The 14,564-nt window shown below is 52.5% G+C and overlaps 2 protein-coding genes across 4 annotated transcripts in view; one reads left to right on the top strand and one right to left on the bottom strand.

The window, feature by feature from the left end:
• The first annotated feature begins 940 nt into the window (after positions 1-940).
• Positions 941-6,096, top strand: PRR15L (proline rich 15-like). The gene is made up of 2 exons (XM_008591486.1): positions 941-1,107; positions 4,880-6,096. Exon 2 carries the CDS (start codon positions 4,907-4,909, stop codon positions 5,207-5,209), a length of 303 nt encoding a protein of 100 aa, XP_008589708.1. The 5' UTR covers positions 941-1,107; positions 4,880-4,906; the 3' UTR covers positions 5,210-6,096.
• Positions 6,097-10,468: 4,372 nt separating this feature from the next.
• Positions 10,469-14,564, bottom strand: part of PNPO (pyridoxamine 5'-phosphate oxidase) — a 5,907-nt gene continuing 1,811 nt past the window's right edge. For 2 of the 3 annotated variants that reach the window (XM_008591487.1, XM_008591488.1), the window contains exons 2-7: positions 14,003-14,127; positions 12,744-12,843; positions 11,874-11,927; positions 11,469-11,597; positions 11,084-11,154; positions 10,469-10,863 (exon numbers count right to left, since the gene is read on the bottom strand). In XM_008591487.1, coding sequence (XP_008589709.1) covers positions 10,695-10,863; positions 11,084-11,154; positions 11,469-11,597; positions 11,874-11,927; positions 12,744-12,843; positions 14,003-14,127 — 648 coding nt within the window. In that variant the 3' untranslated portion in view covers positions 10,469-10,694. The remainder of the gene's footprint in view (positions 10,864-11,083; positions 11,155-11,468; positions 11,598-11,873; positions 11,928-12,743; positions 12,844-14,002; positions 14,128-14,564) is intronic. The other variant, XM_008591490.1, reaches the window with a different exon arrangement.

Genomic DNA, 14,564 nt, shown 5'->3' on the forward strand with positions numbered 1-14,564 from the left:
TTTCTGAGAGTCAGATAGAAGTATAATTCCAGGGCTGGCCACTTGGCTCAGTTGGTTAGAGCACAACCTTATAACTCCAAGGTCACGGGTTCAGATCCTTATACCAGCCAGCCGCAAAAAATAAAAATTAAAAAGTAAAATCAATGCGCCTCTGCCCACACAGATGGAATTTTGCATGCAATTTAAGGACACTGAAGCCCACCTCTAAGCGAGGGAGGAGGGAAATGAGGATGTTTGAGGTTGTGGTGGGTGTGGAGGACTTGGACCAAAGAGGGGCCTATGTCTCCTATTTCCCCCCTGGGGAGATCCTGAGGAGCAGCCCTTCGGGTCCTGTCCCGAGGGAGCCACAGCCCCCCATCCAGCACCCACCGGAGGAGCTTTGAGGCTTCAGGGCGGGCGGGGGAGCAGGCAGCCTGGGAACCGGTCTGCCAACCAGTCTAACCAGGGACTGGTTTCGACTCAGGGAGTTCAAAGAGAGCTGGGGTGCACCCCGTCCTGCCCAGCCCGCCAATGGAGCAGTGGCCCTTAACCCTTTCCCGGTTGTGCCCTGGGCAATGTCCAGGAGGTAGTCCAAGCTGGAGAGGGGTTAGAGCCTCTTTGGAGGATGAAATGGGTGGGGGTGACCTTGGCTACAGCTGGGTTGGGGGGTGTGCAACCAGGTACTCGAGAGAGGGGAAACTGAGGAAAGAGGCTCTGTGTTCCCCCACCCGAGACTTCCCTTGGGATTCCCTCCCCCAGCTTGGCGGTCCCGGGAGGACCCTGGCTTCTGGGTGGATTCAGGGGCTCTGGGATTGGATTTCTGGGGTGATGAATATTCATCAGCCTGAGCCGGCCTCTGCTTCTGTTTACTTAGCCGGGAGGGGCTGGGTTTCAGGTTCACCTTGACTCCAGGAACTGCCTCGGAACAGGTACCGCTCCTGCACCTGTTTCTCTTGCACCTGACTGTGCAGCTAGCTGCTCCTACCCACCTCGCCTGGCCCGAGCCTTGCCTGGCACGGCACCCTGGAGGCACCCCCTCCTCCCCCAGTCTCACCCTCCCCGGCAGCTCCTACACTCAGCTCCTCTAGGGAAGGTCTCGCTTCCAGCCCGGAGCAGTCAGGATAACAGGTACAGGCAGAGGGCCCGAGGGTGGGGAAATCAAGGCACAGTCCCCTGTCAGGGCACTCTGTTCTGCATCCATGGCTGACAAGCCCAGCGGGAAGGGGAAACCCAGGCATGCGGTCTCCACCGGACTCATCCCACTGGCCTCTTGGAGTCAATCCAAGCCTCCAACAGAGCTCCTGCTGAGAAAGTTTCACTCCAGAGCAGTTCTCTATTAACTCTTGCTGAACTGGAGCCCACTCTGACCCCCAGCCGGAGCATGCTTCTGGCTGTGTGGTAGGAACTTCTCTCTGTTCCTATCCAGGGTAACCCAGTGTCACCCGGGGAAGACAAGTGCCATTAGGGGCCTTGCAGAGGGCTGGGGGGCTGGGGGGATTCTGGGTTTTATCTTAGAACACAGAAGCTGACTTTCTTCCCCCACCTGCACCTCCACCCTTGCTCCAGTCAATGGCTAACTTGTCCCAGCTCAGAAGGGGCCCGGTCCAGTCTGGGCAAAGCCATTCAGAGCAGCTCACAAAACCCAGCTGGGGTGGAGTGACCTGTCCTGGTGCACCCACGTGCATGCCATGGTGCTGGCCACCAAAGGCAGGGGGTGGCAGGCTGTCCCATGAGGCCTTTCTTGGGCCCCAAAGCTGTGCAAACATTGGAGGTGGAGCAGGCATCCTCAAGGACTGATTTCCTTGTCTCTTGGATTGCAGGGCCCCAGGGCAAGGGCCTAGCCTTCAGCATGGCCAGCTCAGGGCCCTGCACAAGATGACTGCAGGGCCTACTGCGTGTCACCAAATCTGAAATCCTAAGTACCCCACCCCACCCCAAATCTCCTCCAGCCTTCTGTGATTAGGCATGGGCTTGCGGCCACAGATAGCTTGCTCTTTGCAACTTTGTGTATCTGGAAAGTTTGGATATCACACCATCTTTTTTTTTTTAAGCAAATCAAATTTTATACTATCTTTTAAGCACTATGTAAAGGAATCCTATAGCTAGGTTATTTTGTAAAACAAAGAATAGTCTGCTAATTTTTCTGTTTTGCAAGTTCAAATTTCCATATGTCAGGCTCACCTAAAGGGACGAACACCTGCTTACTTGTGCTCACATGTCCTCCTGGACAAAGGGGACAGGAAGGCCTGGCAAAGAGCATCCTGGAGAGACCAGGGTACATGACCAGGACAAAAGAGCACAGTGTCTTGGTGCCTTGGTGCCTTGGTGCCTTGGCGGAAGCCCCAGGGTAGGGGAGAAGGGCTATTCCTGCCTCTGTGGTTTTCTGACAAGTACCTTGTGATCTGTGGCTCCCTTTACTCCAGAGAGTTAAGCCCTGGGGATGCTAACTTGAAATATCCTTTAAAATGGGTATATTTTAACTGGCACAGGCAGAGGCCACTTTCTCTCACGGAGCTAGGAAATCTGGTTGCTATAGTAGGTTCAGGAGCAGGATCTTCTGTTCCTCCATTCCCCAAGTTCCTTGGCAGCCCCGGACGGGTGGTTGGGAGGCCATGGGCCTTGCTGCAGACAAGGCAGCAACTGGGCACCCTGAGATCAAGCAAGTGCCTTGTCCCTCCTTGCCTGCCCTCCCTGCAACTCCTTCCAGAAACCCATTCTGGAACACCACGTTCTGTGCAAGGCTGTGCTAAGCCCAGGTGGGGCAAGCTGCCAAAGCAAACCTCTCAGGCTGTCCCTTGGTGCGCTCACCTCTCCAGGGTGCCCTGAAAGTGTTTATGTGGCCACTCTCACCCTCTCCTTCACCTTCTAAGTGGGAGCTGCACAAGGTCTCCCCTTGGCTTCTCTTGCTGCTTGAGCCCCTCAAAAGAGACAGAGCTGGCAATGTGAGATCTGCTGCCTGGAAAAAGAGGTGGGAAGGAATCTACCAGGCATGTGCTCTGATAAAGGGGGTGGGTGCATGGAGGGGCAGGAGACAGCAGCAGCGAGAGGGCGATGGAGGCAGGCGTTCAACTCACCCAAGCCTAGGCCAACACCCTGCTTTCATTTTTCCTGAATTTGATATGATCCCCCCTAAAAAAATCCATACTCGGGCCGGCCCGTGGCTCACTCGGGAGAGTGCGGTGCTGATAGCACCAAGGCCACGGGTTCGGATCCCATATAGGGATGGCCGGTTCGCTCACTGGCTGAGCGTGGTGCTGACAACACCAAGTCAAGGGTTGAGATCCCCTTACCGGTCATCTTTTAAAAAAAAAAAAAAAATCCATACTCATTATGGAAATTCTGGAAATTAGAAAACTAAAGGGGAGAAAGCATCCTCTATTCCTTCTACATAAAGAAAACCACTATTGTTTGGCCTATTTCTTTCTGGTCTTTTTAGAAAAGTTAGCAAAGACCATCAGTATGTGACAGGGGGTGACACAAGTATGTTCGCCCGGGCTTGGGCCGGCTGACCATCCAGCTTCCCGGTGTGCGCTGCCTGCCGCCCCCTCCTCCTGGAGCTTCCGCAGCACACACCCAGGAGTCCTGAGAACCAGACCACCCACCCCTCCAGACCAGGCCCAGAGATGCCTATAATTCTCACCACTCTGCTCACTCTTTGATTGATCTTAATTACCCTGGTCGACTGCTGCCTGCTCCTAGCTTACATGCCCCAGTGTTCAGCAACATCCAGTCACCTTCATCTTCCAGAACTTCCCCAAGCTCCTATAGCACCTTTGTGGAAGTTGGTAGAAGGTGAGGTCCCTGACAAAGGCAGCTCCATGTCAGGACACACAAGCTTGTGCATGGAGAGGACAGGATTTCACCTCCTCACCCCACTCCAGTGGGTGTCCTTATGGAAGGTACAACCTGTGGTGACCATATCCCACACATACCTCTGGGCTCCACCTAACTGCCTTCCAGACTCTTAGCTCCCCTTCAAACTCCTGTCCTTGTGGAAGCTTGTGGGGAAATAGAGCCATCCCTTAGTAATTATTACCATTACAAGTTTTACTTTGCAAAGCATGCCTGCCTCTGTGGGCAGGAATTAGCGGAAGAGTTAAGTGGTAGGGCTGCAAGGGACAGATGAGGAAACTGAGGCCCAGAGAAGTAACTTGCCAGAGGTTGCAAGGCCAGGACGGACCCCAGGCCTTCCCACTCCCCACCTGGACGTTCCTGCTTCTCCCCCTTAGGAAAAGCTCAGCAGCTACGTTAGTCCTGCTGGTCACCACTGGGAATTTCAATTTGCTTGGAATATCACAAACTCTATGTTATTTTGTGGTGAATCCCAAACAGAATGCACAGCGTGTGTCTGTCCATGTGCTCCAGTCAATAGCCTGCCCATCCCAGGCAGCAGGGCCGGTGGTGTAGTGGGAAGAGCGGGGAATGGTGTCACAGGCCTGATGCCATGTGACCCAGCACGCTGTTCACCTGCCTGCAGCACTGAGGTGCCTGGCAGGAATGATCTCGAAGCTCCCTACAGCCCTGCAGGGTGTTGTGCGTGGCTGTCCCACTGCCCCCCTGCCTGGCTTGGGTGGCTTCCCTGCTGATGTTGACTTGGTGGCCCTTTCCTCAGACCCTGCCTTCTTCTCATGCTCTCCACGAGCGCTGTGGCACCCGCTCACCTGAATCCTGGGTTTCTCTGGCCCTACCTTCAATCTTGGTGGCCCTTTCCTCAGACCCTGCCTTCTTCTCATGCTCTCCACGAGCGCTGTGGCACCTGCTCACCTGAATCCTGGGTTTCTCTGGCCCTACCTTCAACTCTTTCTTCAATTCATAAAATAGCCCATGAGAATGAGTCTAGAGAGGGCCGGTCCAAAGGCACCCCGTCTCCCACTGACCCTTTGTCCCTCCCACCCTGCAGAAGCCCCACCTCGGCCCAGGCAGCGCCATGACTGAAGTCGGCTGGTGGAAGCTGACCTTCCTCCGCAAGAAGAAATCCACTCCCAAGGTGCTGTATGAGATCCCCGACTCCTATGCCCAGACGGACGGGGGCGCGGAGCCCCCGCGGCCCGAGGCTGGGGCCCCCAACAGCGACTTTAGCACCCGCCTGGAGAAGATTGTGGACAAGAACACCAAGGGCAAGCATGTCAAAGTCTCCAATTCGGGCCGCTTCAAGGAGAAGATAAAAGTTCGAGCCACACTGGCGGAGAACCCCAACCTATTTGATGACCGGGAGGGCAAAAAACAATGACGGGGCTGAGGGGGATGCTGGCACCTGCCATCTCCCCACCAGCAGCCGGGTCTGAGGCAGGGGCTTGCCACGCTGGCCTCTTCGGCCACAGCAGAAGCCGTGGGGGGCAGTTGATGCCTGCTGGCAGGAAATGTCTGGTTTTTAGGTTTGTATTTATGTGCCCCAGATTTCTGTGAGGCCTGGGAGATCCCAGGTCCTCCCACCCTCCCCTGACCACATACAAAGGCACTCCAGTTCAAGGATGGAGACCACCCCCCACTGCTGGGAAGGACAGTCCCCTGTGGAGGAATGGCAGTGCCAGCAGGGAGGGGGGCGTGGCAGGGAATAAAGAGAGGGAGCTGGACAGACTCCACCTCCTTCCTGGGCACAAGGTCAAGGGTGAGTCTGAATTGCTGCTCCCTCTACTTTCTCTGCCTGGGACTGTTTTCCAATCCTGAGGACAGCACATTTTCCAGAAGCCACGTGATGGAGGGTGGTTTCCTTGAGCTGGAGGTGGAGATGCTGAACTTGAGCTTACCTCCCAACACAGTGGCAAACTTCCTGGAACTTCACCCCCAGGTGTGGAGGGGGTGAGGTCCCTGGCACTCCATGGGGGTTGCCACAGAGATTAGTAATCCTACGGGTTCCTGCTTTGGCCACCACTTGTGCAGGTGTCAAGTCACACACCCTCAAAGGGAAGCTACGTTGGCCCAAGGGTCCAAACTGGAGAATGGGTGGAGAAGCTCTGGTAAGAGCCCAAAGCAGCCAGTTTTCTCCTCTCCTTCCCTTACTGGTATTTAAGATGGATCAGCCCCAGAGATGAGTCCTGGAGCCTTGAATTTTGTTTAAAAAAATAATTGTAGGTTTCTCTCTTTGTAATAAACAATGTCGCAAAAGTAGAGAACCTATTTATGCTCTTGTCTTGCATTTATTGAGATGACTGTTTTTCATGCCTTTACCTCCCTTTATGTAAGAAAAGTGGACCTTTGGGCTTAAACTGCTCCTTTCAAGCTTCAGGAAGGCCCCCTAGTGTGACGATGTAGGAACTGGGTCACTAATTTCACCATCAAACTAGCCCTAGTATTGGGGGGTAGGAAGCAGAGGAAGGAGCTAGTTATACCTCAGTGGTCGGTTCTTTCTGGTCAACAGAGAGGCCATCAGGGGCTCCGAGAGAGTGTGGCAGACCTTTGGTGACTGACCCCGAAATCTCAGTAGTTTGGTTTGGAATCAGGTTCAAATCCCGCCTCTACCCCTTTGTAGCTGGGTGGCCTTAGAAACATTTTTTAAAAATCTCCTCTGAGCCTCAGTTCCCTCTTCTGTAAAAGGGGGCTGTAGTAATACCTATTTCATACACAGTGGCTAGTATTAAGTGGCCCATTAGCCCCATAGTAGATGTTCGGTTAAATATTGGTTTCCTCCCCGCTTTCTCTGTTAAGAAATTCCACCATACCTCACGGCTTCAGTTTAAGGAGGAGAGAGCTCTAACCCTATGATGTTATGTCTGGGTCTTTCTCAAGCCACAAGAACTGGAAAAATCTCTGGAGCTTATGGTGGGAACAGGAAGAGACCAAGTTGGCCACTTAACAATGTGGTCCTGCGGCTTCCAGGTCACCTCCTTGCATGCCGCTGGGCCACCCCACCCCAGGGAGTTATTGCTCAGGAAATTTATTACCAAAACAAACAGATCTGTACAAGGGGCCTTTGTTAGGTGACTTACCCAGGCCAGGAGGAATTGCAAGAATGAGTGAGGGAGACCAGGAGCTGGAGGGACCAAGGTGTGCCCAGGGGTGCTGCCTTCCCCAACGCTTCTTCCCCGACCCCTCCCCTCTACGTGGAACTTTCTAGGGTCTTACCAATTACTCGGTCCATAAAGCATCTGTTTGAGAAGCTCAGACTTTCCCCATACTGGCAGCCTTGCCCAGCGTTAATAGCTAACACTTACAGGTGCTTACAACAGGCAGCTCTGGAGAAAGTACTCCACAAGGTTCCTCCTTTAATCCTCTCATCACCCGAGACAGGTGCTTTCATAAGCCCCCTTTTCCAGATGAGTTAACTGAGGCTTAGAGAAGTTAAATTCCTCGCCCTAGGTCAGGCACTCATAGTGGTGGAGTTGGGACTGCCCCACACAGCTCCTTCCACTTCTGATTCTTATCTGCTGGAGGGAATGGGAAACTGAGGCTCAGAAGGAGGAGCAGACACCTGCAGAAGAGGAGGTGCGGTGGAGAGAGGGCAATGTCTAGGCCTTAGGATCCTGGGAGGTGAGCATCACTCAAGAGGGAGTTACAGACGCTGGAACCAATGGGATAAGGCCAACAGGCTTAGAGGCTGGGTGTTTCCTTAGACCCCAAACTGCAGGTACCTCCCACATCAGCCCATCCTGTGAGAGCATCACTCAAGAGGGAGTTACAGACGCTGGAACCAATGGGATAAGGCCAACAGGCTTAGTGGCTGGGTGTTTCCTTAGACCCCAAACTGCAGGTACCTCCCACATCAGCCCATCCTGTGGTTCCTTGAGGCAGGGGATGGGGATGGGCCATGGGCCACTGACCCATGGTTCTACCTAATACTGGTACTGCATTGCCACCTGCTCCAATATCACCATTACCCCCCTTCGGTAAGAGGGTCCGAGGCCCCTCTGCCCCTTGCATGCTGACCCTGCTCCACAGCCCCAAAGTGACCTCCACAGGAATTTTCCAGGGAAACCCCACATATGTCCCTGAGCTGGGGGGCTGGGTGAATGGAGAGTTGAGGGGATACTAGATGCCAAAGGGAGATCTGATTGTCCAGGGAGTCAAGAGCTGAGGCAGCTGCAAGTTTTCACGGGAACAGAGGAGGAACGGAGAGCGCAAATATGTGCAGGAGCCGGGAGAGGCTACGGGTTATCAACCACAGTTTCACTGGGACACCATCCAAGCAGAGGAAGGGGAGACTGGGGAGGCCGCCTAGAACTGGCCTCCACTGCCCAGAAGGAGCCGACCCTGGGCTGCCGGCGCCCCCTGCTGGACGCGCAATCTACACGGCGAGGAGAAGCCAGGTGGGAGGAAAGTCGCTTAAATTCCCAACTCCCCTCCTTTCCTGAGGAGGGGAGGGGGCAGGACCGGGCCAGGTTGAAAATTAGTATCACACACGGCTGACAGGCTTTTATTACAGACTTGGCACAGTGATTGATGGACAGAGAACCAAAAAGGAACTGCTGAGACCAGGCTCAAAGCTGGGGGGCTACACAGCGCGTATACACGTGTACTCATAAAATTACAGTTCACAGCACAACGACGAAAAGGGCAGGGAGGTAAGGGCACCCAGTGTCCTGTCCTGCAGGTAGCCACAGGGCGGATGTGCCCTCCTGTGCTCAGGCTTAGGAGGGGATCTAACATAGGAGAGGGCTGCCCTTGGAGGAGGCTTCTCAATAATAGACAAGCACACGCCCACACAGTCAAAGGAAGCAGTTTATAGAGTAGCAACTTCTACCCCAACCAGTGCAAATAATAGTTCTCTGATCCTGTCTTAGTCACAGCAAACATTTACCCAGCCTGGCTCCTCTCAGTTGCCAGTAGGCCGCTTGCTTATCCAGTGTGTCCCTGGTCGGCAGGCTTGTGCTCAAGGAAAGCAAATACAGTTCAGCACGGGACTCAACTGAAGGGTTATTAAAGGATCACAGACTGTGAGGTCAGCGCATCTGGTCCCTTGGGGGTCTTGTGAAAATACAGAATCAGATTCAGTGGATCAGGGGTGAGCCTGAAGGTCCGCATCTCTAAAGTGCTCCACACACAAGTAGCAAGGATCTAGACCAGGAGGTCTTAACTTTGGCTGCACAGGATTCCCTGGGATTTTAAAGGCTCCCCAGGTAATTCCAATGTGGGTGAAAACCAGTGATCTAGAAATCAACATCATCAGTAGAAAGAGGTAGGGAGTAGGGCAAGGGGATGTATGAGCAGTGTGAAGAGCATAATCTCTATAATAATTTAATTTTATATTTGAAAAATGAAATATATATGTGCGTACACACACACACAAAGTTTCCATAAACAAACATGGACAGTAAAGCTTGATTAAAATCTCCCCCTTGGGCCGAGCCAGTGGCGCACTCGGGAGAGTGCGGCGCTGGGAGTGCAGCAGCGCTCCCGCTGCGGGTTCGGGTCCTATATAGGGATGACCAGTGCGCTCACAGCGCTCACTGGCTGAGCGCGGTGCGGACGGTCTCAAAAAGGACAAAAAAAAAAAAACAACTCCCTCGCCTGTAGGTGCCAGCACATGAACGCCTTCTACAAAATTCCTGACTGACAGGGATTGAATACTGCTAGGGACAGAACACTTACTACCTAACAGAGAGCCCACTCCTCTTAGGCAGTTCTGATTGTTAGAAATCTCTCCCTCCCCATATCGAGATGAAACCTACTTCCCTGTTACTTCCACCTTTGGGCCCGTTGGAGCTACAGAGAATAAACTTAATCTCTTTTCCACATTGCTGTGCTTCAAACAATGGAAGGCAGCAATCAGTACGTAAGTACTATATGTACTATTGGTAAAAGAGTTCAGGTTCTTTTAATTTTTTAAATTATTTTTTTAAAAGATAACCGGTAAGGGGATCTCAATCCTTGACTTGGTGTTGTCAGCACCACACTCAGCCAGTGAGTGAACCGACCATCCCTATATAGGATCCGAACCCGTGGCCTTGGTGTTATCAGCACCGCACTCTCCCGAGTGAGCCACGGGCCAGCCCAAGTTCAGGTTCTTTTAAGTTTTAAGTAACACAAATTGATTCTAGCTATTTTAAGCCAAAAAAAATTCCGTGGCCTTGGTGTTATCAGCACCGCACTCTCCCGAGTGAGCCACGGGCCGGCCCAAGTTCAGGTTCTTTTAAGTTTTAAGTAACACAAATTGATTCTAGCTATTTTAAGCCAAAAAAAATTTTTTTTTTTTACAGATAAAGTGGGATGTTTTGAGGAAGAGGGAGGAACTGTGCCATGTAGACCTGGGAAGGAGGGATCCAGGGCAGCAACAGAGCAGCCAGACACTGTTGTGTGTTGGTTGCCATTAGTGTCTTGGTTACAATGACTCCCAAGGCTCTGGGTCTCTCCATTTCAAATTTCAAATTATTGACAAGAAAATCTGACTGGCTAGATTGGCTCAGGTGCCTACACTGGGACCAATCAGCTTTGGCTGGTATGACTTATGGTAACAGAAAGGGTTGCTGAGGGCCCACCCTGTGTCACCAGAAAGGGAGTCACACCAGTTGCTACCCCTAGAGGGAGCTATTCCAAAAATCACAGGCAAGGTCAATAAAGTATGGGATTACTTCTTGTTTGTGATTCTCTGTGTCACTGTTATACTCCACTGCCAGCTAATTGGAGAGCCACCTGAGTACAGAGAACTTGGAGGACAAGCTCTGAAGGGCCCCAGGGATAAGGGATGGGGGGTTTAGAAAGAAAGTCCTGGCTCCCAGTGCCCCAGTCCAACACCCTCTCTGAGCACCTAGCCCCAGCTCCAGAGTCCCCAGATTCTGGAGTCAAGGTGCAAGTCTCTCATACAGCCAGTCGTCCTCCCCATGGTGGGTCATGGGCCCCAGAGGGGAATCTCCTGTCTGTAGGTGCCGCCGAAAGATAATCCGGTCATGCAGGCGGTTGGTCTGGCCTTGCCAGAACTCCATCACCTGCGGTAACAAGACATAGCCACCCCTGCAGGGAGAAGCAGAGGTTTCAGTGTTCTGTGGATTTTTCCAGCCAGGTCACTCTCCCACCCACTTCTCATCCCAGGGTCTCTTGAAAGAAGTTGCTGGGATGCATCTAATGAGGGTTGCTGGGGAGGAGTAGATCTGTAATTCCACAGACAGGGTGGCTTCACATAAACGTGGGGGTCCTCATGTCCCCTTCTAGACAACTACCAGGTATCACTTACCAGTATTTTGGCTTAGGCACCTCTTGTTCCCGGTAGAGCTGCTCTAGTTCTTCATTTTTCTTTCTCAGATACTGCTCAGGGGAAGGAAAGAGAGGAAGAGTTAGGCCAGTCAATAACTCACTTACTACCAACTTACTAAGTATGTGCTCTGGGCCTGGCACAGGACACAGGTGAGTAAGGCAGACTGGCCCGTGTCCTCCAGGAGCACAGTCAACAGGAGGCTCAGACAGATAAAGGAGGCCTGTTTCCCCATCCCCACCTCCCCCAGAGAGATTGTCCTTTTCATTTAGCTAGAAAGGAGGGCCTGGCATCCCCTGGGGACAGCCTCTGGGGATGAGCCAAGGACCCCACCATCTGGGAACGACAGAGGAGGAGCCCCACTCACCTCCCGATCAGGGATCACAGAACTCTGGTGACTGACCACAGCCCCAATCTGGCTGCTCTTGGGGCGGGAGTGGAAGTAGGACTCAGCCTCCTCCTCGGGCAGCTTCTTCACAGGGCCCTCCACACGCACCTGCTCAGGAATGGCCCTGGCTGGATGGCGTTCAGTGCCACCTGCTCTCCTTGCCAGCATAGGTCCTGAGCCTCTCTGCCCTCTGACTTCTCTCTACCCACTGCCCCACCACTCCTGGCTCCAACTAGACCACCTGACTGAGAGCTATTTGAGAGGCAGAGTGCCCAGCCTAGGCAGCATGCTTGCCCCGTGTGAGGATCTTCACTAGGCTTGTCTGTAAACTCAGACCTCTGCCAACCCAGCCCACCCCAGGCTGTCCTGGGAACACTCACTCACCTGACGGTGAAGGGGTTCCCAGTAGAAGACAAGGGAAGCAAATGGATTAGAGTCCTGCAAATGAACGAGAATCCATAGACGCCATCAGGACAGGGAGAGGATGCCTCCGGCACGCATGGAAGGCATGAGAGCTGCATGCAGCATGTAGGCCCACAGCAGATGCATTCACTGGAGTGTCTTATTTAAATCCTCAAAGCTAGGCCTACTGTCACGGATGTGGAGATAGGCTCAGAGAGGTTAAGTAATGTGCCCAAGTTCACACAGTAAGTGCTGGAGCTGGGTTTAAGCCAGTCTGACTCCAAAGTGAGGCTTGGCCTTGTTTCTCACCCTTAGATTTACAAGTCCTGAGAAATGCACGTTTGACTGGCACAGACTCAGGGAGGCCTACTCATTTTGAATTTATTCACTGAATGCATACCAAGTGCCAACTCTGCACCCAACACCGGAAGAATTGTTGGGGATAACAGAGATCAAACCAATGCAGCCTCTGTTCCCACATTACTTACTGTCTCACAGAGGAGATACATATTAATCACATCATGACATAAATAAATCCATAATTACAAACTGAAAAAGTGGCAGAAAGTTGCAAGTTAACAATGACAGAAAACAGAACCAGGGTCTGCAGAGAGTCAAGGAAGGCTTTCCTGAGGAGGTAACATTTGGGCCGAGACGGAAGGAACAGGGGTCAATCAGGCATCTATTGGATGAGGGAGGAGCGGTTGGAGAGAGCAAGTGCCAGGGTCTGGGGCAGGAGGGAGCCTGAGCACTGGCGACAAGTGCACTGGGAGGTGGGGGGCGTGGGAAGGCCTTGGAGGAGGCAAGGGCTGGGCCCTGCAGGCCGGGGAAGGATTTACCATGAACCCTCACCAGCTCTTTTCCTTTTCGACTCTCAAAGTTAGTAAAGAAGCGGAAGCCATCCTTGCCAAAGCCCTTCAGCAGCAGCATGCGGGCAGAAGGTTTTCCATCTCTAGAGGCAACAGCACAGCACCATGGTCAGAGCCCACTTCAGTGTCCTCTCTAGTCCCTCTCTCCACAAGACGTCTCAGCACCCCCTCCAGCTGCGCCCCCCTTATCTGGCTCTCAGGCTACCCACTCCCATGGGCTCCTGGGGATTTGTCCTGGAGGGACAAGTATGACACCATTGCCTGGGGCCCCGTTATGGATTAAATTGTGTCCCCCCCCCAAAATCTGTATGTTGAAGACCTAACCCCCAATGTGATTGTATTTGGAGACGAGCCCTTTAGCAAGGTAATTAAGGTTAGACGAGGTCCTAATGATGGGGCCCTAATCCAATAGGACTGGTGCCCTTGTAAGAAGAGACAGCACAGAGCTCTCCGCATCTCTCTCTCTCCCTGCACACACACAGGAAAGAGCATGTGAGAACACAGCATTAAGGCAGCTGTCTGCAAGCCACAAAGAGAGGCATCACCAGAAATCAAACTGGATGGCACCTTGATCTTAAAGCCTCTAGAGCTATGAGAAAATAAATTCCTGCTGTTTAAGCCACTCAGTTTATAGTATTTTGTTCTGGCGGCCCTCACAAACTAATAAGGCCCTAATGGTAGGGACCAACAATAATGCAATCAGCCACCACTAGGGCAATTGCAGAAGGTGCTGTTATTATCAGGTCCTCTGCTCAGAGCTCTGGGGGAATACGCAGGGGCCCAGTACAAGAGCCCTAAGTTGAAGGCCTTACATTTTGGTGAAGGGAGACAAGAAGAGTTAAATAAGAGGCTAACATGAGAGATGTATATGACCGACTGTCAAATGAATGACATAGCCAAGAATTGCTAGATTTCAAGAGAGTACAGAGCTTCATGGAGAGGTCCCACAAGATGTAGCTCTTGAAGAGCAGATGGGGCTTGGGTGAATGGGGAGAGGAAGGAGGCAAGGGGTCGTGTGCGGGTGCACCAAGAGCAGAGATGAATGAGGCACTGCATTTTATCACTGAAATGGAATTTAGTGGTCTGATCTTTGGTTTAGAGGTAAGGACACTGAGGACCTGAGGCCACACAGCATTTAATAGCAGAGTTGGAACTATAAAGGTGGCATCCATCAAGTTAAGAGCTTCCTAGTTTCCTACTTCATCCGTACCCACCCACAGAGGGCCCCCCAGCTATGCCCACCTGGTGCAGGTAGCCAGACACATGGCATTGGCTTCCCCTATGTCAGGACACTGAACGGCCTCCTCAAACCAGGCAGCAAACTGCTTCATGGGGTCCAGGGAGATCAGATGAGCCTCCTCAAATGCCTGGGAAGGGAGTTTACTTCATTTAATAAACACATATAGTTCTTACGATACTCGGGGCACTGTTCAAAGCACTTTTCATATATTATCTCGTTTAGTCCTTATAACAATGATCGTTTAATAAAAACAGTACCCAGGAAATAGGTCCTGTGCCCCACTTTTTGGGGGGTGGTGGCTGGTTGGTATGGAGATCCAAACCCTTGACCTTGGTGTTATCGGCACGATACACTCCCAAGTGAGCTAATCAGTCAGCTCTGTGCCCCATTTTATGGGTGAGGAAACAGGCATAAAAAGGTGAAGTAAGGGCTGGCCCGTGGCTCACTCGGGAGAGTGCCGTGCTGGTAGCACCGAGGCCGTGGGTTCGGATCCTATATAGGGATGGCCGGTTCGCTCACTGGCTGAGCATGGTGCGGACCACACTGTGCCAAGGGTTGCGATCC

This window comes from Galeopterus variegatus, unplaced genomic scaffold (assembly GCF_000696425.1).
Source record: "Galeopterus variegatus unplaced genomic scaffold, G_variegatus-3.0.2 Scaffold6966, whole genome shotgun sequence".
Taxonomy (NCBI): Eukaryota; Metazoa; Chordata; class Mammalia; order Dermoptera; family Cynocephalidae; genus Galeopterus; species Galeopterus variegatus.